We start from the raw sequence: 23,411 nt of genomic DNA, 5'->3' as shown, positions 1-23,411 counted from the left end.
ATTATGTCTCACATGTTGTCGAAATATCAGGGTTCCTGCAGATCGTTGAATAGTCTTTAAAAGGCATTCCATTCATAATTCTTAGGATAAGGCCTTAATTGGCGTTAAAATGTCTTAAATCCAATTTTTGAAAGTCCTAAAAATGTCAATGCATTAATAAGATTTAGATTAGTTTGATCTAGAAAGATTTAGCAACATGATCGTAGTCTTTTTTTGTTTTTCAATAATTCACCGATTTACTTTTGTGGCAACATGGCTTTTAAAAAAGGAATTGTCAAAGCGGTGATGGTGTTTCAGTCGGGCCTTTCAGAGCTGACACATGCTTTAGGTCTAAACACAATACACATAGCAACTTCGGACAGAGCTGTTTAGTTTGGACCATGGGAAAGTTTACATTTAATGTTTTCGCCATGGCTAAAAGTTGTGCCAGGTGATGTGTACGAGGCATCATGTATTGTCTGCGAGAAATATTTGTGTGTTTTTGTTTGTTTCATTTCTTTCTATCGTAGGATTTTTCTTGTGAACTTGGTCTTAAATCTGATTTCAGAAGGCATTAAAATGTCTTAAAAAGTCCTGAATTTAACTTGCTTTAAGCTGAAGTTCTTGGGGGAGGTGCATTACTTTTGCAAAGCAATATAATGTGTACATTTTAATATATATTTTTTTGCAACCCTAGCTATAACTAGGTTTAATTCACAGAAAACTATTTTTAGGGTGTGAGCCTTTTTAGTGAAGAAAATAAGTATTTGAACACAACATGGGCAGACTAACAGGTCAGGGTCAGAATTCTAGATGATACAGGTGTTCAAATACTTATTTGCAGCTTTATCACGCAAATAAATTGTTAAAAAATCAAGCATTGTGATTCCTGGATTTTTCTTTTTAGTTCATCTCTCACAGTGGACATGCACCTACAATGAACATTTCAGACCCCTCCCATGATTTCTAAGTGGGAGAAATAGCAAAATAGCAGGGTCTTCAAATACTTATTTTCTCCACTGTAATCGGAAATATGGCTACGTCGATTTTTTTACTGCCATCTGGTTTGCAAAAGATTTTCTATCATTGTCTCAACTATCATTATTTTGTGCTCCACCGCAGATGGCCTACGTGGGCTACTTAATGCTCTTCAACTACATAGTCCTGGTAAAGATGGAACTATGGCCTTCCCCTCAAGAATGGATTGTCATCGCTTACATCTTCACCAACGGCATTGAGAAGATGAGAGAGGTACCTAACCCTCACCCTTATTCGCACACACCAAAGAATTGGGAATACGAAAGGTGGTCCTAGGGGGTATCGTTGCATTGGACAGCTGACAAAATGAATACTAAAGGGCATCGGAAAGGACAAAATGAAGATTGTAGACGAGTGAGACGAGTGCATGTTAGGTTAGGACCTGTTTGTGTTGCAAGGGATGAGAAGCATTCATCAATTTGTTACTCAACTACACTTCCCTATTCTTGAACTCACACTGTCCCCTATCGGCCGTTTTTAGCAGTGCATTTAAAATTGTAAATGTGACAAGGTGGGCTATTTAGAAAAATATATGTATAAAATTGAGATCCCATTGAATTGTATGTGTATGGTGGACCTATAAGTGCCTCAAATAAATGAAGAAATACTCTATTATATAAATAAATGCGTCATGATGAGCCATAATTTATAGGTTTGGAGTTTATAACTTAAATATTCACACATAAATACACATGCCATGATGTGCCATAATGATTGATTTCTATTACAAGTAAAGAATTCAAAGATCAAATGAACTAGTAAATGTATAACATATTAACTTAATTTGTAACTAACATAGTTGAAATACTTAAATTGGGCCTGACCATAAAGTATTTAATAAAATAGATACATTTTAAACAAAAAAAAATAAAGATCATTAATTAAATTTGAAAAATATATTAAAATAATGTAAATATGCAGTATAAAAATAATCAGGTGTTATTTAATTCATGCCAAATTTTATTTTTTCATCCATTTGATTTTTTTATTTAACAAATAAATTGTATATGTAATCAATGGATTGATTGATATTATTGTATTTGATATATTTGTTTACTTATTTAATGTTTGAATGAAATATGAATGAATTAATGAGTCACACTTATATTTTGGTTGTATGTGATTAATTGTTAAATCAATTGAAATGTAATGAATACTGTAAATGAATTATGTAAAGTGTTTATTGAAATATATTGTTACTCTTTTCTTATTAATACCTTATTTTAAATCGTTTAAGGGGTATTTATTAATGGCATTTAATATCTTTGTTTAAATCCCATATTTAAGGAGTAAACTAAATGTGTATTGACTGATGTACACTCATTTTTCACCCTTTATTGGTGTATATTTTTAATTCTATTTCAATTTTGAGAATATAAATAAAGGAAATACTGTATGTAGTTAATTCATACATGCCAACCTTTTGACATTAGAAGCAGGAGACACTGTCTCAAACTCTGTTTTTACTCACAAAACACAATCCGTCTATAGATTTTTTTTTTTAATGTTTTAAAAATGCTTGTTACAAACTTTTTCCAAAACGGAAATATGATGCGATCGTTGAAGCAGTTTGTTCAAGATAAAGCAGCTGTAGACTAAAATACTAGTCTCGAATAAGATTGATTTGTTTTTGTTTACGTTTTTTTTCACAATATATTTGTGGATCTGCAAAATACATGATTCACATAGTATTGGAGAATTTAGAAAACTGGCTTTGAAAGTCCTTGAGAAGTACATGAAATTAGACATGAAACATGTGCACGAACCCTGTGTCTAACGCATAAAATGGTGGTGTTGGTGAGGAAATGGTAAATGTTCTGCATTTATATAGAGCTTTTCGAGTTTCTGAAGACCTCCCTAAGCGCTTTACAATGTGCTTCACACTTACCCATTCATTCACACACTTACACACACTGAAAGCGGGGCCAGCCATGCAAGGTGCCTACCTGCCTATCAGGGGCATTAGGGGTTCCGTGGCTTGCCCAAGGACACTCCGACAAACACTTATGTATTTGAAACTATTTAATGATGTAATTATCTATTACACGAAAGATAGTTAAGAATGATGATGACGCATTTGATGCGGAGGGGGTAAACCAGTAAATACTGTCGGGCCTCTGGTGATGAAGAGTTTCGTGGCACAGTAACTCACCCCTTGTCGTGGTGTGGGCTTAATGTTCGGCATCAGGTTGGGAAGAGCAAAGAGGAATGAATGTTTGGTGAATGTGAGCATTTTCTTGACTCTAACCATCTTCCACTAGAGGGATATGGCTTCGGTGTGTAGATATAGATAGATGTGTTAATTTTAATGAAATAATTTGGATTTTGTGTGCCTGTCAGAATGTTATCAAAACAAACGTTCATGTTGACATTTCCGATCCCAACGGTATTCACCCGGAATTCTCCTCTCTCGTATTTCCGCCGTCTCTCGAGGTCTCCCCTTCCCAGCTCTAATTGCTCTCCAACCCTCTCGTAGATCCTTATGTCAGAGCCAGGGAAGTTGTTCCAAAAGGTCAAGGTGTGGCTTCAGGAGTATTGGAACATCACAGACCTGATGGCCATCCTGATCTTTTCTGTCGGCATGGTTCTGCGTCTCCAGGAGCCCCCGTTCATGAGCTATGGACGGGTCATCTATTGCGTCAACATCATCTACTGGTACATCAGGCTGCTCGACATCTTTGGTGTCAACAAGTACCTGGGGCCCTATGTCATGATGATTGGAAAGATGGTGAGATGTACATGGAGCCCCATCTCCTTTTTTATGCTATGTTTGTATGCCTTGCAGAGATTTTGAAGAGAAATATGGCAGAAATCTGATGTTTTAATGTACCGTACCTTGCAAAAGTATTGGCCTCCCAAGAACTTTTTCCTTATTTCTGGCTTCAAACTTATATATGAAAAACTCAAAATGTTTTGTAAGCATCAACAACATGTGAGACAAAATTTATACTGTGCTACTGTTGTCTTTTTGGCATGCTACCCAAAGACCAGGAACACGGCTTTCAGCTTGTCCGACTGGAAACCCAGACGTTTATTAACAGCCAATTAAATACTCTTTCTTAACATAACAATTTGGTCAATTCCAAGAAGTTAGGTGTCCAGGCTAATGACAAAAACATGTTCTGTTATGGTCAAGGCCAATGATTCTTACTTCCCGTTCATCACAAGCACATATCAGAAGCAATGTCCTTAAAAGTTCACCTAAAGTTGCTCGTTCATTTTACAATACAGAAGCTTCCCTAGTTGAATTTGTTCGTGAGTTGCTTCAGTGTTATATTTTACATGTTTAAGCTTTATATAAATATGTTTAAGGCTTGTAGAAGTAACCTGTATTGTTTTGTACAAAAAACATAAAATAATATACTCTATAAAGATAAATAAAGTGAAGTTTAACTTACTTTTGGAAGATGAGCTTCAAGAGTAAGGCGACTAAATTTGGCCGAATCTTCTTGTATCGCATTCCTGCTTTTAACTACTACAACTCATTCCGGACCTGCCCCAGTTTATGTTATTTGGTCTTTATAACGCCGTCTGTTGTCCGGTGCCATCATAGAGCAGATACATTTAAAATCAATGACACACAGTTTGTCATTTAGATCGACAGTGGGTCATTCATAAGTCACCAGGGAACCTCCGGAGTCAGTTGGCTGAGCTGAGAGAACGGGGGGCCAATAGTTTTGCAATACCCGTTTTTTTGTTGTTGTTGTTTTTTTATGTTTTTTTTAAATATAATACGAAATGTTGAAATCATTTAATTCCACTTCACGTGGTTGGGTGTTTGATCTACACGAGCTGGCTTTGATAACGCGATGCAGCGATTAGAGAAACGACATAATCCTTTTTCCAGGTAATTGGCATGATGTTGTGGTCTCTTGCAAATCAAAGCGCCGGGTCCTGAGGAAAAAGAAGAAAAATGTCATAAATGCACACAGGCCTTTGAATTCTGTCCAGCCGTAATTAACATGACCTGCTCGTGGGGAAACGCAAGTAAACTTTTCAATATGCCAGAAGAAAGATAAGGAAAAGGAAAACTTGGAAGCTCATTTTTAACTGTTTTTTCATCAGTGATTTTTTTGGGGGGGAGCTAAGTACACTTTCACCAGTATCACTGGAAATCATATTCTAAAAACAAACCTCCCATTCCCAAATAATGTTGCTTATTTTGAGGATTATATTTCTGGCAGATGAAAAATGTATCTTTCCTAATTGTATCTATTTCTATTTTTCTATTTCTATTGATGATGTTTTCCTATTTTAGTGAAAGAAAAATCCTTAAAAATAACCATACATTATTTTAAGTATATTTTTTATTCATTAATTATATTTTTAATTTACTAAGGATTATTCAAGTATTTATTTATATTTTTGATTTTTCTACTGATATTATTTTTTATGTATTTTTCAAATATTTTCATTTATTTGCATTTCCCCATTTAGTGGGGGGACAAACATTCTAAAATCAGCAAAATGATAATATTAATCTGATACTGTTTTTCTAAAACAATTAATTACTAGTAAAAAATCATTTTAAAAAGTGATACTGAAATTATCCGCACCACTTATCCTCAGTAGGGGGTGCTGGATCCCATCTCAGCTATCTTCGGGCAGTGGGCAGGGGACACCCTGAACTGCTTGCCAGCCAGTCGCAGGGCTCACAGAGACAGACTTAACTCGCTCATACACACCTAGGGACAATCTGGACCGGCCAATCAACCTGACATGCATGTGGGAGGAAACCGAAGTGCCTGGAGGAAACCCATGCAAGCACAGGGGAGAACATGCAAACTCCGCACAGAAAGGCTGGTAGTTGGATTTGAACCTATGAACCCAGAAGTCGGTTGGTTCCTTCAACCACTAGGGTGTCAGAGGCACAATTTCCTGTGGTGTGTTTTGGACAAGTACAGCCTGGTGGTGCCCATCCCTCTCTAGGCCAAAATATGTTTTCACCCGGTCTTTCGCATTATGTCCCATGCACTGTACTGAAGTTTTATTTTGCCTTAGTACATTTAATATATTTACTTATTTTTTAGTATCATAAATGCACAAAAGCCTTTCAGTAAGAAATATAAATATTGTCAATATCATCGTTTTATTTTAATATGAGGATTCGTTTTCTTTCCTGTTTGTAGTTTGCATGTTCTCCCCGTGCTTGCGTGGGTTTCCTTTGGGCACTCCGGATTCTTCCCACATTACAAAAACAGGCATTTCAGGTTACTTGGCCGGTCCAAATTGTCCCTAGTTGTAAATGAGCGAGTGAGTTGTCAGTCCAAGGTGTCCCCTGCCCACTGCCCAAAGACAGCTGAGATGGGCTCCAGCGCTCCCGCGACCCTACTGAGGATAAGCGGTGGAGATAATTGATGCATATATAGATATAAAGGCAGACAGACAGATATTGTAAAACCAGAAAAAGGCCTAAAATGAAATTCTGGAGATGGTCACAATCAGTTTTATAACACACACTAATGTATCCCTTTGGGCTTATTACCTTACTCCAAGGTTACGATGCCATTTCCAGGTGACAAACAATTATAAGCCATAAAAGACAAGAGTGCAAAAGTCGTACCCACGACGGTACTCGCCCTCTAACAAGCCATTGATTGCACACCAACATGTCCAAGTCTAATGTTAAGAACGTAAAACCTGGAAGGATTACTTTGGCCAAACGGTGTGTTATCGATTAAGAGAATTTGATTACGTTTAATTAAAATCAATTTTGATAAAGATAAAGAACAGGGAGTACTGTAATCCCTTGTTTGATGGAGACCAGATACCCCCCTTGTTATGTGAAAATCCCTGAGGAAAATGTTAAAACTTGCACTCTGGCAGGTCCCACTCTCAGTAATACTCAACCAGGGACAATGGATTGGGGCCAAAATTGTACGGTTCATTTTAGGCGTAATAAAAAAAAAATGCTGTCCACTGGCCCCTGCTCTCAACAACATTCAGACGTGGACAATGGATTGCAGACACAACTGTGCATTTCACATTAGGCAAGCCAAAACAGCATGTTCCTTGACAAAAGTGCCTTCTGCCGGCCCCCACTTGCAGCAACGTATGATCGGAGAAAATGGATCGCGGCCACAAGCGTGCACTTCACTTTGTGGTGGACAGAACCTGCAGAAAAGAGCTCTAAGACCCCACAAAAATGTGCTTTGCGGGCCCCCGCTTGTTGATGGATCGTGGCAACACAAGTGCAGTTCACTTTTGGGTGGACAGAACAGCAAAGTATTTGTGAGGCCATCAAATTTGGGCCCCAAAGTAGCGAGGTATTACGTTTTATCAGGATGTTCATAGTCAAGACAGGACTGCAGAACTTCACATCAGTGAGGCACACGTGCTTGACGCCTCAGGGAATCTCAATGGGCTAAATAATGACTATGTCGGGCTCCGATACTTCAATTTGATTGACTGTGTGCTTTTTTTAATTACTCATTGCTCAGACGGAATTAAAGCGACATCATTCATCAAATTTCGAGAGATATGGAGCATTGCACCTTCATTTGAAGATTGATTGATCAACCGGGACAAACGTTTTTCTCACGTGTGCTCAAGTCATTGTTTCCCTTGGCACTTCCCTTTTCAATGAGAGGCCGTTTGAAAAGTAAATCATACTTTCGCTCAAATATAACATCCTACTCCCACACATGCACAACTTTACTCTCATACCGACATAGGCATACCGATGCACAAACAGTACGGTCTGGTCCGGTCCCGTGACAGTATAGTATCACGGGACCGGACCAGATCGGAGGCAGGAGGCAGAAGGGGGGAACTCATTCGCGTTAACGATCAGTTACTTTTATTAAGGAAATAAAAGTCGTCCAACACTCAGGGACAAAAACAAAAACAGGCTTACAGGCAAACAGGAACTCAGATTAGGAATACTCACAAAACAGGCTCTTACTCAGAACGGGCAAGTACAGGTTTCCTCAAGTCAAATAGAACAGAATAATGCAAAGTAATGCAATGGACCCGCCACCGGCAATCCCCAAAACCCGCCCTTAAGAAGCACACACGCAAATTAGAAAATCTGCTACAGCCGGTGCCAAGGGGGCGGGGCCAGCCGGTCGCCACGGCGACCATGCTGGACCTAAAATATACTCTTTTACACACAATTTTCCTTTCTCTCACTCACTACTATAACCTCTCACACACTACTAAACTCTCACACACTACTCTACCTTCTCATATGCTTCTAAATTATCACACTAACTACTATACTCTATCACACATACTCTCATACACACTACTATTCTCTCTCACATACAGCTATACTATCATAAACAAACACTACTATACTCTCACACATGCACAACTATACTCTCATACAAACAAAGTCCTGCCCATGCACCAACACTATTCTACTCTATTTTACATACTACTTTACTCAAACACACTGCTATACTCTCTCACACACATTACTACAGTCTCATACCACACTACTATACGCTCATACACACACAACTTTACTCTGACAATAAACTTTATTCATTAGTTCTCACATACCAATATACTCTCTTGTAAACATACCACTATACTCTCTCATACACAGTACTACTCTCTCACATTTACACTCTCATTTAAACATTTTTATGCTTTCATTTGTACACAACTATAGTATCTCACCATAAACTGCATTCATTCACACATATCACTGTACTCTTATACACACATACTCTTTCACACACACTATTACACTCTTTGACACATATTATATACTCTCATACACACACTACTATACTCTCTCTTAGACATATTACTTCACTCTTATACACACACAAATATACTCCTACACACATTACTATACTCTCAAACGCAAATTAGTAAGCTGTCGCACGAACATCACTACACTCTTTTCACACATACTACTAAACTGGGAGAAGCTCTAGTTGAATTGTACAACATATACACACACCGATCATTGTGGATCAGTCTGGTAACTAAAAGTACCCAAAGTAAAATAACATTGATAGGTGAGGTGATACCAATGTTAATGGTGTGTGAGATAGTAGTGCGTGTGAAATACAATAGAGCGCATGAGAGTCTACAGTAGTACAGGAGTATAGAATTATGTGTGGGAGAATGTTGTATGGTTTGTGATAGTCAATCTATAGTAATGTGTGTGTGTGGGAGTATAGTAGTATGTGTGATAGTCTATAGCAGGGGTCGGCAACCTTTGACACGCATGCCAGCAGTGGCACGCGAGGGGTTAACCAGTGGCACGCAAGCTCACGACAAAATAATACTGATTATTTTTTAAAAATGCGTTTTTTTACCTGAAATTTAGACATTTTTAGTTGCCCGCCATGTTTACGATAGCACCCCTCCTCCCCCTCCTCCTCTGCTTTGGTGTGAGTGTGTTTGCACGGCGCCTCGCAGAGGAGGGCTCCGTGTTTTAACCCAGCCAACGAAACACGCGCACAATAATAAACAAATCATGCCGGCTCTTCTAGCGAAAACATCTTGTTCTTTCCAGCCAGCGTAGACAGACGAATGGGGCTTTGTGCAAAAAATGACCATGCTGTTTGTGCATTATGTCTCGAGAGCGTTGTACCTCTCACAGCAATTGTTAAACGTCGTTACGAGACGAAACATGAACATGAATTCAAGGATGAGTCTGACAAGATTAAAACGTGGAGTGTCCAGGTATGGCCAATTAACACAGACCCTGAAAACCATTGCCACCGCTAAAAACACCACCACTGAAGCAAGTTATCACATTGCTCACTGCATAGCAAAGCATAGAAAAAACATTTACTAATGGCGAATATTTTTACGAAGCTGGCGTGAATGCGTGTGTGCGCATGTATGTGCGCGCTCGCGCCTTCTGCTTTGCTGCTGATATTTCAAGTTTTGGTATTTTCTGCAATAAGATTTCATTGATGAATTGTATGGTAACTGTCCATATCACTTGTTTTTTGATTGTAGTTCATTGTTTATGAAGAATGGTTGATTCAGGTTGATTCTTGTGGTAAAAAGTTGAAGTCATGGATGGCTACAGGCCTCTGTTATTAGTTGATTGATGAACAAGAATAGTGGAAGATAAATCGGTGAGTTATACGATTTTGATGTATATCCATGTTGTATATTTGGACTGGTGTAAAATTACAGCTCCGTTGGATATGAAACTCACTGAAAAAACACACTGGCACACTTATTTACAAGGAAACTTGAAAGTTGCACTCCACCTCAAAAAGGTTGCTGACCCCTGTTTTATAGTAATGTGTGTGTGTGTGTATAGCAGTATGTGTGTGAACACATAGTAGTGTGTGCATGAGAGTATAAGAGTATGTGTGAGAGAGTATAGTCACAGAGTAACGTCCTCTCATACTTCCTGCGAGTTGATGTTTACTGACAGTGAACTCGGCCTCCTTCCGCCAGATGATCGACATGATGTACTTTGTGATCATCATGTTGGTGGTGCTCATGAGCTTCGGAGTAGCTCGGCAAGCCATCTTAAATGACAACGAAGATCCTTCCTGGATGCTGGCGAGGAACATCTTCTTCATGCCTTACTGGATGATCTACGGCGAGGTCTTTGCAGACCAAATTGACCGTAAGTCCGACATCCGGCGCTCTCCACTCTCTCGTTATTTATTTGTATGTATTTATTTTTAATTCACACAGTTTTTTTTCTGCATTTTTCCTTTTGGTGTTATGATTGGCTTAATTTTCTAATTGTCAATGTCACTCTTAAGAACCTATATACCACCAAAATGCAGTTTGAAAAATAAACTAAAAATAATATACACATTCTTATATTTTTCTAAAAACATGTGTACACATAAATACATGTAAATCCAAGTATTTTTAAAAAAAACATATTTTAAAAATGAAAGAAACAATAACAAAACAAACTGTTAAAATACATTACCGATTATTTTGCTCATTTAAAAAATATATATATTTTCATAAAAAAAATGTTTAAATTGTTTTGACAAATACATATCTTTATTTTTTTAAAGGAACATAAACAGTTGTATTAAATAAATTGATTACATTCAATAATATAATTTTGCTAATTTTAAACCATTTTTATTTAGTTAAAATTATATTAGATAAAATATGTATTGGGACAACTATTTAATATGTTTTCTGTTATTGAAAGAAGGGAAATTCAAAGTTAAATTAAATTATATTATTACATCAAAATTATTTTTTGCTCATTTCTAAATTATTTTATTTTCATAAAATTACATTATACATTCATTCATTCATTCATTATCTGCACCGCTTATCCTCAGTAGGGTCACCGGGATTATACTTACATATTTACACAAATATATATTTTTCTCTATCATTGACATTAATAAACAATTAAATAAATGTCATGCATTGAAAAAATATAATGTTGCTCATTTTAAATAGTTTTATTTTCATAACATTTCATTTAATTATTTTGACAAATACATATTATCTTTATTTTTTTAAAAGGAACATAAACAGTTACATTAAATAAATTGATTACATTCAAAATTATAATTTTGGTCATTTTAAACCATTCTATTTGGATAGAATTACATTATATATATATATATATATATATATATATATATATATATATATATATATATATATATCGCTGAAAAAACCCAGTTAAGTTAAATACATTTATTAAAAAAATAATAATATTTTGCTAATTAAAATATTTCATTTACAAAAAACTACAAAAGCAAATGGGAATGATAATAATTAGGAAATATATATAGAATTAAAAAAACAGCTTAAAAATATATGAAAAATATATAAAGGTAACACTGAAAATTACTATATTATTGCCCCATGTACAATACAAGATGTTATTGATATGCTCATTTTATGTATTTATTTCTTATTCTTTGCGGATAAAAATAAGAAAAAAACTACAGTAAAAAAAAAAAAAACTTGTTTAATATTACTATAAAACACATTAAAAATCAAATATACAATCCTTAAAATTAGAAGAATTATCTGCAATTGAATACAATTTGTTCATCATGTCTCTTATTTTAATTACAGTTTGTATTTTTTATAATTCATTTTGCAGCACATGAACAAACCCTAGCCTCCTGTACGGTGTCGGGTCCATTTGAAACTGTGGCCGTGCTTGCTCAATGTGTAATCATATGTTTTTCCTGTCCGTTACGGGAGGAGCGGCCCAAAGAGAAGAGATCTGAAATAATATTTTGATTCTGTGTTTCAGATATTCATAGTAGGAAGTTACAGCACAGGTTGAATGAAAAACTCTGGCTGGTCGAAAATTACTTACGAACTCTGGGGACCTGGCGTAGTAGTGGCGCATCCCACATTGCCCAGTGCTCTCAAAATTCCAGTAAATCTCCTTCATATAGACTGATTTATGACATTTATGTCTAAATTCACTGCCCCTTTGCTTCTTCATCCTCACTTGACCTTCACGCCATGCCCACTCTCGCCGCTAGAGGCCGCAAGTGCGCATGAGACGACACACACTTGGCTAAAGTTGCCTTTTTTGGTCGGTGTCTTGGGTCAAAAACCATAATATTGAGTTGAGGTGCGTGTTTGTTTTGTTTTCATCAAGCCTTTTGAAATGTATTCTACTTTTTGTCAGGTTTCCAGCAAAATTACAGGTTTTATGAATAAATGCATGAATTTAATTCAGCCTGATGTATCAATTCTTTAAAATGATCAGCTCAAATGTATATTTAATATTTGTGGTTTGACCAAAGGCTACCTCCCGTCAGCAACTTTCTTCCTCATTGGCTGCCTTAGAAAATAACAGTGAACCCTCGCTATAAAGCAGTTCACTTTTCACTGTCTTGCTACTTCACTAATTTGCATCGTGTTCTACATCCTGATTGGCTAAATGGTCTTTGCTTCTTCTAATATGTACAGTAGACCCCGGGATATGACACGAATATCTTATGAGATGGGAATAGCAAGATGACATTGCTGTATAGCGGGGAATAGAAACCTATGGTAATGTGTAGCTAATGCATTCCGAACCCCCAGTATCCCAGATAAAAACATTAAAATAACAAAATATTATATAGTAAGTACTACTTATGTAATATATGTGTCATTAAATAATATTATAAATAAATATACATGTAAATGACAATATTTTATCTACCTTTGGTGGAACATGACTTCAACTGGTACAGTGGAGTTTATGGGTGGATGCACAGACGGATGAGACCGTGTATTCATTGAAGCTGGTTTTAAAATTTTCAGGGATTGTCATCTCCTTAGAAGACATTCTTGTTTAACCGTTTCCCTTTAGAATTATCCCAATCATAAATTGGTTATATCTTAGCAAGGTTGGCGACCTGTGTGCCTTCTTCGGATTTTTTAATAATCACAAACTTCAATTCCTTGGTTATCAAAATTGGTGTTCCTCCCTTTAGTATCATTATGGGTCTTATAGCTAGTAATTAAAGTACAGAAATAATGTATTTTATCATCAACACGTTGAGTGTTCAAGAAGCATGCAAAATTCTACACGAAATAAAAGGAAAAGCATTGTGGGAGGTAGTTCAGTTAATAGCATATCAGCTTTTTGATTATTCTGTGGCGCAATGCAATGGAAGACAAGCATTTTATAGGGTGTTGACCAAAGGCAGACAAGCAATTTTGTATTTAAGTTATGCAAAATAATTGTCGTAGTCAAAAAGTGAGGCAAATGCTGTAAAAAGGGGCCGGAATAAGAGTCCACACCTTAAAGTGACACTGATAAGGTGGGGTCGCGTATCCTGTGGTTTACTGTACACATAGAGAGCTTGCCAAATTTACGTTCCTTATAGTTAATAATTGCATTTATATATGTATGAAGTAAGGCCGATTTCACCTATTCCGGGTTCTTTTTGGAACATAATTCCTGCAATAAACGAGGGTTCACCGTATCACATGGCAGTAACACTTCTAAAGCAGGGTGTTTCCCCATTTATCATGCTTTATTATCTTCATTTATTTTCAACAGCAAGGGAAAGTGTCAAAGTTGTTTTGGGATAATCCCTTGATGTTGTTTTTATTAACCACCCGTTTAAAAAAGCTTGACAAACCACACCACAACCTGACTCACCTAAAGCCAGATTTCCCCACTCCCGCAGAAAAACGCATAAATAAGCTAGCCATCAGCCCGCCATCATGTGCCAACTGTTTTTTCACGTGGTTCAGTTGTCAGAGTTTTGCACAATTTGGAAAGTAGACAATTACTTCAGTTCTCTGTCTTTGGGCTGCATTGCATGACCTCAACGAATCGGGAAAGAAAGAAAAAAAAATCAAAGAGAGCAGCAAGAATTCACGCTGAATGTTTTTCCCGATCTTCAGCAACTGAACCATCGCGGATGGAAAAAACACCAAATGTATCTTAAATACATTCCACGGCAGCCATCGAGTGACGCAACGCCGGAAGTGACAATATATTTCAAACGTGAATATGTTGTCCACGTGTGTTTCTGTTTGATCCCAGCTCCCTCATGAAGAGAAGCATAAAATAAGAAATATTATGCTTCTTTTTTCGTTTTCAAAAAACGCATTTTGCCTTCGTTCCCCCGCTTGCTTTTGTCACGTGGAACATTCTGATCATTCGTCTTGCTAATTTGATCTTGACTCTTCTCGTGCACTGATTTTGTGTTTCTTCTTTGGTGTGCAGCTCCTTGCGGGCAAAATATCACCACGGAAGACGGAGGTGTTGTGGCCCTTCCTGCCTGTAAAACGGGCGCCTGGATTGTGCCGGCCATCATGGCTTGTTACCTGCTGGTTGCCAACATCCTGCTGGTCAATCTCCTCATCGCTGTGTTCAAGTACGGAACCTACTATCACGTTGCCATGCATCGTCTAAATCAGCACTCGGTTTGTTGAGGCAGGTTTTTAAAGCCACGGTGTGTTAAGTGTAATGTATTGGGTGTCGAACTTTTTGCACAGAGGGCCGAAACACAAACCAGCCGTTCGAACAAGACAAATATGTATTTAATACACTCATGTCCGGTCCCTTCTCAAGGTTTCTTCATTTTCCTCATGCAGTGTTCATTTTACCTCTGAAAAGTGATGGGTCCCGGGAACTCGCATGCTCAAAAATCTATGGGTCCCAACAGATATCTATGGGTCCCCAAAATTTAGTATTATCGAGGTTGAAATTGGAAATCGGCAACAAATATTTAATATAAATCTATTTTCATTCAATTTTAATCATCACATTTAATTGGTTATACAAAGCAGTTATCACTTCAGATTTTTCAGTTTACAAAAATATTGTATATTATACAAAATAATATTGCTGAAATATTAGTCTATATATTCATGCAGTTTTAATCACTTGATTTTTCAGTTCATATATTCTTCGTGGTTTGCTGTCCCGCCACAGTTGTAATGCCTTCTCAAGGTCCAATTGCAGCAACGGAATTTTCATAGCTAATTTGTGGTTTTCATTGTCGTTGTGCTGATTCAATGTGCTTTTCTGAAAGTTCGTATTGCGAAATGATTTATGCAATCCAGTTTTTTGTCACGCTGGGTGCACGCATCACAGAACATGTAGCCTCCATTATCATCCTCCTCATAGCATAACCAGGAATATAATTGAGTCCATTTTGGCAGAAAAGTCCTTTTCTTGCTAGGAGTATTCTTTTGTTTATCTTTCGTCGAATCGTTCGCTTCAAAACACGTGTTTTCCTTGCCTTCGCGGTCTTCTGAAGAATTTCTCCGCCGTTTTTTCGTGCCGGAATTATTGCTGTTGTTACCACTTTCTATATTATCTTTCGACTTATTATCGACACTGAAGAAATTACCAATTTTTTTGTTGATTTGCACCTAATACCAACTGTTTTTACGGAGGCATACTTTTCTTTCACTCGACAACCACCAAAACAATGACGTCATCTCGAAGAACGAGATCTCGTTTGCCGAGATCGGCGCGAGACTAAAACAACAATGGCGGATCTGCCTGACGAAAAGTTTGGAGTGCAGTAAATCTTTGTTTGAAGAAAAATGTAATCGGGTAATGATGACAATTTGGTGTCAAAAAAGTTGCGTCCCAGGGACGCACGTTGATTTGACACAATGCGTCCCCAGCAAAAACGATGTGTCAAGGACGCAGGGACGCAGGCAAATGACAACACTGCTCATGTTTAAGTTTTTGAGTTTTTCCTTGCCCTCATGTAGGTTTTAGATCAGGGGACGGTGTAATAATAGTCTTCAGTTTGCAATAATCTGTGCAGCCCTTTAAGACTCCTTGTGATTAAGGGCGTTACAAATAAACATGACTAGAACTTGACGTTTTTTTAACATAAACCGTCATCATTTGCCCATTACTCTCATTGACTCCTTGTTAGTCCGTCTGTGAACCTAAGCGCATGGAAGGAAAGCACTCTTTGACTCTGGCTCCCGTTTTGATCCCGACCTGTGTGCTGTATCGATCCCCGATCCAAGCTTCGTTCTCGTGTCTCGGCTACATGTTTTCTGATTCTGTTACCTGTATTGAACTCCGATTCAAGTTCCGTTCTCCTGTCTGGGCTACCCGTATCCTGCCCGATTCCGTTTCCTGTATCGATCCCCGATCCCGGCTACCCGACTTGTTCCGATCTCCAACTACGCTCCGTTCTCCCGTCCCGGCTGCCTGACTTTTTCCGATCTCCGACCACGCTTCGTTTGCGAGGGCTTCCCGCTCTTACTGGCCAGCGAGCACCAGATCGCTGTCTTTTTCCTGTCGTCCCCGATCCCTTAATGAAGCATGGTACGCATTTGGGTCCCCTGCTTGTACCTGTCATGACATAAACATGAATTCAAAACATACAGGGATATTATTCCAGAAGAAACAGACTTAAACATTAAATAACTTCACATACTTTGTTGTCCATAACAAAATGTCCTGTCAAAACTATACAAATTCAAAATATGAAGTACAAAAGATTTAAATTTAAATATAATTTATGCTTTTCACCAGAAATGTGTGCTTTTAACATGAATATGAATTCAAAACATGGGCACGGCAGCTCAGTGGTTAGCACGTGCGTGGCACAGTTCTGAGGAAATGGGGCCTCTGCGACCCTAGTGGTTAAGGGATCCAACCAACTTCTGAGGTCATGGGTTCAAATACAGCTACCAGCCTTCCTGTGTGGAATTTGCATATTCTCCCTGTGCTTGCCTGGGTTTTCTCCGGGCACTACGGTTTCCTCCCACGTTTCAAAAACATGCATTTCAGGTCAATTGTCTGGTCCAAATTGTCCCTTGGTGTGAATGAGCGAGCAAGTTGTCTGTCTCTGTGTGCCCTGCGACTGGCTGGCAACCAGTTCGGGGTGTCCTCTGCCCACTGCCCGAAATTAGCTGGGATGAGCTCCAGCACCACGCTACCCTACTGAGGATAAGGATGGATGACTATTTTTACACCATCCCCTGATTTAAAACCTACATGAGGGCAAGGAAAAACTCAAAAAACATCAACATGAGGAAAATAAAGAAACCTTGAGAAGGAACCGCACATAAGATAACCCCCTTTCCAGGATGACCAGGCTACAATGGATGTTGCAATAACAATTAATAGAATAATCGTTTCAATTGCATTAGTACTAGCAGACCTTTCTTCCCAATGAATTATATTTTCAAAGTCTTCATAAATAGTCGACATTGTAGAATGCGTTTTGCTGAAAATTGGCGTCCTCAGTTTTTCTAAACATCTCTTGTAACTGCTGGCAATGGAGATGTCGGTTTTCAACACTGTTCTTATGTCAATCAACAAGCAGCAAGTGAACTAATTTTCTCAAAAGTCTGCAGAAGTGAAAATGTGTTTATTCACTGCCAATCGTCATCTCCGTGTGAGGACTAGAGGTTAGAAAATATTTAAAAGCCATCTCCATTCAAAACTAATCATGATCCCGCTATGTTTTTGCAGCAACACGTTCTTCGAGGTGAAGTCCATTTCCAACCAAGTGTGGAAGTTCCAACGCTACCAGCTCATCATGACCTTCCACGAGCGTCCTGTCCTCCCTCCTCCGCTCATCATCTTCTCTCACATCACAATGGTGCTCAAGCATCTCTGCTGTCGTTGGCGCAAGCACGACGAAGACGAAAGGGACTACGGACTCAGTGAGTGGCGACAAAGCGGCGAGAACTAAAATCAAAATCAGGAAAAACAAATAATTCTGGTGTAAATTTGAGGTGGAGCCTGTCCAACCTTTTTAATGCTTTTTTTGTTAGCACAGTATAATACGTTGGATGAAAAAGGTTTCTTATCACAATTATTTCCCTTATGATATTGTTTATTGGAAAATATTTCGAGTCTTGTCTAAATTTGAAGCCGAAAATATGGCAAACAGTCAAAAGGTTCTTGAGGGGCAGGGGGCAATACTTTTGCAAGGTACTATAACTGGTACATAGAAAAGAACAGATTTTTTTCTGTCAGTGATTACAAAGTTTTGACATTGTTTACAACAGGATTAGATTTGTCATTCTAGGATTAACATGCATAAATGTCTCTGTTTAATCCCTCACTTTGAAACACGGATCAATCAAAAAGTCCCTTAATCTGCCAAACCCTTGTCAACATCCTGTTTTTCTTTTTTTGTTTTTAATTATCCGCAGAGCTTTTCATCACAGAAGACGAGCTGAAAAAGGTCCACGACTTTGAGGAGCAGTGCATCGAAGAATATTTCCGGGAGAAGGATGACCGATTCCACTCCTCCAATGACGAAAGGATCAGAGTCACTTCGGAAAGGTTTGTCCAAACTCTTTACTGCCAATAATGATTACATTTTGTTCCACTGGCAGACTTTTTTGCTCATCTTCAATATTATATACCACTTTTGCATTTTAAATAGTTTTTTGAGCTAAATGAGGAAATACCTAAAATGATTAAATAAACATGATTTTATTTGGGGGCAGCACGGCAGCGCAGTGGTTAGCGCTTTTGCAGCATAGTTCATGTCATGGGAACCTGTCGTGGGTTCAAATCCAGCTCCAGACTTCCTGTGCGGAGTTTGTATTTTCTCCCCGTGCTTGCGTGGGTCTCCTCCGGGCACTCCGGTTTCCTCCCACATTTCAAAAACATGCATTTCAGGTGAATTGGCGGGTCTAAATTGACCCTAGGTGTGAATGAGCGAATGAGTTGTCTGTCCCCGTGTGCCCTGCGATTGGCTGGCAACCAGTTCAGGGTGTCCCCTGCCCACTGCCTGGATATGGCTGGGATGGGCTCCAGCCCCCCGCGACCCTAATGAGGATAAGCGGTATGGCTAATGAGATGAGATTTCATATGGCTCGTGCATGATAGTTAGAAATCATCTTATACATACAGATTACAATTGTGTTGGGTAGCCCTTTCATCAGAGGCGCATCCCACCTGACTTTTATCACAAGAAGTCTCAAAGGGCTGCACAGACCACAGATAAATTCAATCTACAGAATCTTATTGCACTGTCCCCATATCTAAAACCTACATGAGGGCAAGGAAAAACTCTGATCAAATCAGATTAAAAAATAAAAAAAGATATTTATAAATAATGTAATTACCTTTAGGACAATTTAAATTGAAGGATGATTGTATTCTCATTCCATTCATAATATGTTTCGTTTGAGCCAGACTTTATATAATTGTTATAATGAGACAAAATTCAACAAATCACCAAACCTGCTCTTCAGACTAGCGTTAATTCTCCAGTGACTTATTTTGACCATGAATGTAGTTGTAAGTAATGGTTTCAAAACAAGTTGCGTGTAAAGTTATTTTGTAAAAATGTCACAAAATACTGCAAACAATAAGCATACAGATGTATTTTCCTTCATTGCAGAGGGCGCTGGGCAAGAGAGAGAGAGGGGAGCAAGCTATGTGTGTAGAGATCTGCTCACCCAATTAAAATACTCTAGGTGTTTTTTGAGAGTGTATAGTTTCTTCTGTGGCTTTGCATCATTAAGTATCTCAACACTAAACACATTGTTCAATGAGCTCCCATATAAAGCATTCCATAAAGACGTACAATCAAAACTGGATCTGTCGGTGTCACCCGGTGACTAGTGTTAGGACACTGCCCTATATATTGTAGACCGTACCAAACACCAGTATACCATTTTGGCTTTGTGTATACAAAGATTGGAACACTATAGAGCAGGGGTTGAAAACCTTTTTGACCCGAAAAGCAAAATAATGTATTTATTTATTTATGATTTCTTTTTGGGGGGAGAAAGAGCCATACAATAGACAAATTTAAGCAAAACCGTCAAACCCAGTGTACAGACAAAATCTCATTTTTCAGTGCATTTTATGTTACTGTGTGACGTTAGATGATTTGATAACATTTATGAAAAAAGAATAATGCCAGAGCCTGCTCCCATATCAAACAGATATACCACTAAATTTTCCCTCTCGCAATTACTCAAGATGGTTGAGGCTCATTGTGTCCTTTTTTCCCCAAATGAAGGTTTCAAAACAAGGTGCAAGCAGAGTTCTTTTCAATGATGTCACAAAATACAGTAAACGAGGATACTCACATATTTACCTTTGGTTCAGACAACGCTGGGCATAGATAAGTGAGTACGTGCGCTCTGTGCATAGCTCAGCCCGCCCCTACGGCTCACCTAATCAACTTGCTCTTTATGCTTGGATGGTGTTTTTGGCTGTTTCTTTGGGTTTTCATCTGAAAGTGCCTCAACATTAGACCATAATATTTTAATAAGCTTCCATAAAGAGGCTTCTTTAGCAACGTACAGCCAAAAACGGGTTCTGTTGGTGTGGTACCTTGACTGAAAACTGTAGGTGGGACTATGCTTTATATACTGGACAGAACCAACTCTATCATTAGCACCACATCAGCTTTGCGCGCACTAGACTTGACTCTGTGCTTATCACAATTGGAACTCTAAAGATGAGATCTGCATACCAATAATTTGATCTCTGAGCCCTATGTACCGATGAAAAGAGCCATGCATGGCTTGGGGCAATAGGTTACCGTTCCCTGCTACTGTATAGAGAATATCAGCTTGGTCCGAATATCAAGTCCTCTCTATCTCATCGAAAAACTTATCTTCTCTTTTGTCAGGGTGGAGAACATGGCCATGCGTCTCGAGGAAGTCAACGAGAGGGAGCACTTTATGAAGGCCTCGCTGCAGACCGTCGACATCCGTCTGGCACAAATGGAAGAGTTGATCGGGCGAATTGCCGTGGCCTTGGAGCGCGTGACGGGAGTCGAACGCGGCGAAGTCAACAAGGTGCGTTCGCGGACGTCCTCCGACTGTACCGACTCGGCGTACATCCTCCGTCAAGGGGAGTGCGCGGACGCCGCTTACATCCTTCGCCAAAGCAGCTTCAACAGCACCGAGGGGAACACATACCGCCTGCAGGAGGCGCTGGAGTGCCCCGCCGAGGGTTCCATGTCCCCACCGTCCCCCACTGGTGCTGCTCCCCGCACGAGGAGCCATTCCTTTTACGTTCGTGGCGGCGAACGTTCGAGTGGTGGCGAACGGGCCGCGAGCTTCTTTAAAGAGCGGTCAATCAGTCTGCACCGGGCCAACAGTTCGCAATCTGTTTCCTCATCCGCCGCCACCAAAGAGTCCAAACCCCTACCCCTGGCCACACTCTCGGTCTCGCAACAGCACCGTCCCTCGTCGTGCATCGATATTTACGTCTCCACTTCGGAGGAAGCTGCACCTAACGAGGTTTTTCTGGAGACCTTACGTGTGGTGCCGCCCCTCCAAAGAGAGGCGTCGCTGCAATCAGAAGGGGCTGAGATGCTTTTGCCAAGAGGGCGAGACTGTACAGCTGCAGTTGTTTTCGACGATGCTGCGGATTTTTCCTTGTGTTCTGCTCACTTGTTGCCGGACGCCGGTCTCCCGCCTTGGGAAGCGGATCCGTCACCGCCCCCTTCCGCTGGGCCTCTGGAGCGCTCCAAGAGCACCCGCCTCCTCTCCTCGGTGGGTGCCTCCTTCCTGGAGGAGCCCCCTTTGGTTAAATCGCACAGTCTCATGTTCACAGCAAGGAGCTGCTACGGCGGACTGGGTGCGGGCGTCCAGGTCAAAGCCGCCGAATACACCAGCATCACCGACTGCATCGACACACGCTGCGTCTCCTCCCCGTACACCCCTGCAGAACGCTCGCATTCCCCCGGGGCATCCACCTCCTTCACTTTTGACAAACCTTCGGACATCGCCTCCTCTCACCACCCGGAGAGAGAGGCAGAGCTCAGTCATACCGAGTCGGACCCGGAGGACCCCGAGGACCTGATCCCGGCCCCGGACGCCCCTCGTCTCGGCGGGGTCCCCCTCTGCTCCCCGTTCTCCAGGCTGGAGCGAGCCAACAGCTGCTCTTCAGACGACTCCCATCCTTCGCTCACGCTGGCCCCTCCGCACAGGAAGAGCCTGTCGGTGAGCGAGAGGATGGAGAGGGGACCGGGGCTGGGGGCGGACAGGGGACCCGGAGGACAGGGCGGTCTGGCGGGAACCAGGAACCCCTTCCTCAGGAGCAAGTCCGGGGCGAGGCCAGACACGGCCAAAACTGACAGCCTCTCCATGAGAAAGCTGGCCGCTCCGTCGACGTTCCGCAGCTTCGATCGACAAAACTACACGTGACACAACACAAACACATTATATATATCAAAAGTGGGCACTCCGGTCCTCAAGGGACGCATGTCCTGCATGATTTTGGAGGTTTCTCTGCTCCAATACAGGTTATTCCAGTCAATGGATTTTCTTAACAAACTCCTGCAAGCTTGCTAACAAGCTGATAGTTTGTACAGTGATTGTGAAAGTACCTTTTTGACGTATTGCCCTATTCCAGGCTTCAAACTCACAGATACAAAACTCAAATAATTTTCTGAGAATCAATAAGATGTGAGAGACAGGGTCATGGTCCTGTTGGATGGTGAACCTGCGTCCCATTCTTAAGTCTTTTGCTGATTCAAACAGATTTTCTGCCAAAATCGCCCTGCACTTGGCTTTATCCATCTTCCCATAAACTCGATCTTCCCAGTCCCCGCCAAAGAAAAGCAAGCCAAGAGCATAATGCCGCCAACTCCATGATTGACAGTGGGGATGGTGTTTTCAGGGTGATCTGCAGTGTTCCTCTTACACCAAACAAACCGAATAGTTTGTGGTCTCATCCAGGGTTGGGTAGGGTTACATTAACTGGATTACTTTCAATTACTTTTGGATTACTCCAATACCAAATATGCTAATAAAAGACCAAAGAAACTAAATATGAATAAAATTATAACTCACAACACGTGGTAAGCTTTCTCTCCTGGCTTTGATCTCTTTGCTCTCCGGCAAAACTAACATCAAATGCGACAGAAACAAAATGAAAATCAATCCAAACAGCTTGCCAACATCATTTTTGCCGTTCCATGTATTCCGTTACTCCCCAAGTCTGCACGAAATTTTGTAATTGTATTCATATTTAGTTTCTTTTGTCTTTTATTAGCATATTTGGTATTGCAGGAATCCAAAAGTAATTGAAAGTA

The 23,411-nt window shown here is 39.8% G+C and overlaps 1 protein-coding gene across 3 annotated transcripts in view; it reads left to right on the top strand.

Moving 5' to 3' along the window:
* trpm3 (transient receptor potential cation channel, subfamily M, member 3) overlaps positions 1-23,148 on the top strand; it is a 231,293-nt gene extending 208,145 nt beyond the window's left edge. For 2 of the 3 annotated variants that reach the window (XM_088336427.1, XM_088336426.1), the window contains 7 exons: positions 1,102-1,230; positions 3,494-3,745; positions 10,399-10,573; positions 14,630-14,780; positions 17,861-18,054; positions 18,550-18,682; positions 20,997-23,148. In XM_088336427.1, the coding sequence (XP_088192553.1) occupies positions 1,102-1,230; positions 3,494-3,745; positions 10,399-10,573; positions 14,630-14,780; positions 17,861-18,054; positions 18,550-18,682; positions 20,997-22,521 (2,559 nt within the window). In that variant the 3' untranslated portion in view covers positions 22,522-23,148. Of the gene's footprint in view, positions 1-1,101; positions 1,231-3,493; positions 3,746-10,398; positions 10,574-12,199; positions 12,329-14,629; positions 14,781-17,860; positions 18,055-18,549; positions 18,683-20,996 lie in introns of all 3 variants that reach the window. The other variant, XM_088336428.1, reaches the window with a different exon arrangement.
* The last annotated feature ends 263 nt before the right edge of the window (positions 23,149-23,411 follow it).

The sequence above is a fragment of the Urocampus carinirostris genome, chromosome 5 (genome assembly GCF_059441175.1).
Source record: "Urocampus carinirostris isolate Australia breed hairy pipefish chromosome 5, RoL_Ucar_1.0, whole genome shotgun sequence".
Lineage (NCBI taxonomy): Eukaryota > Metazoa > Chordata > Actinopteri > Syngnathiformes > Syngnathidae > Urocampus > Urocampus carinirostris.
The sequence above is the reverse complement of the archived record's forward strand: the minus strand, read 5'-3'. Positions and strand labels throughout refer to the sequence as shown.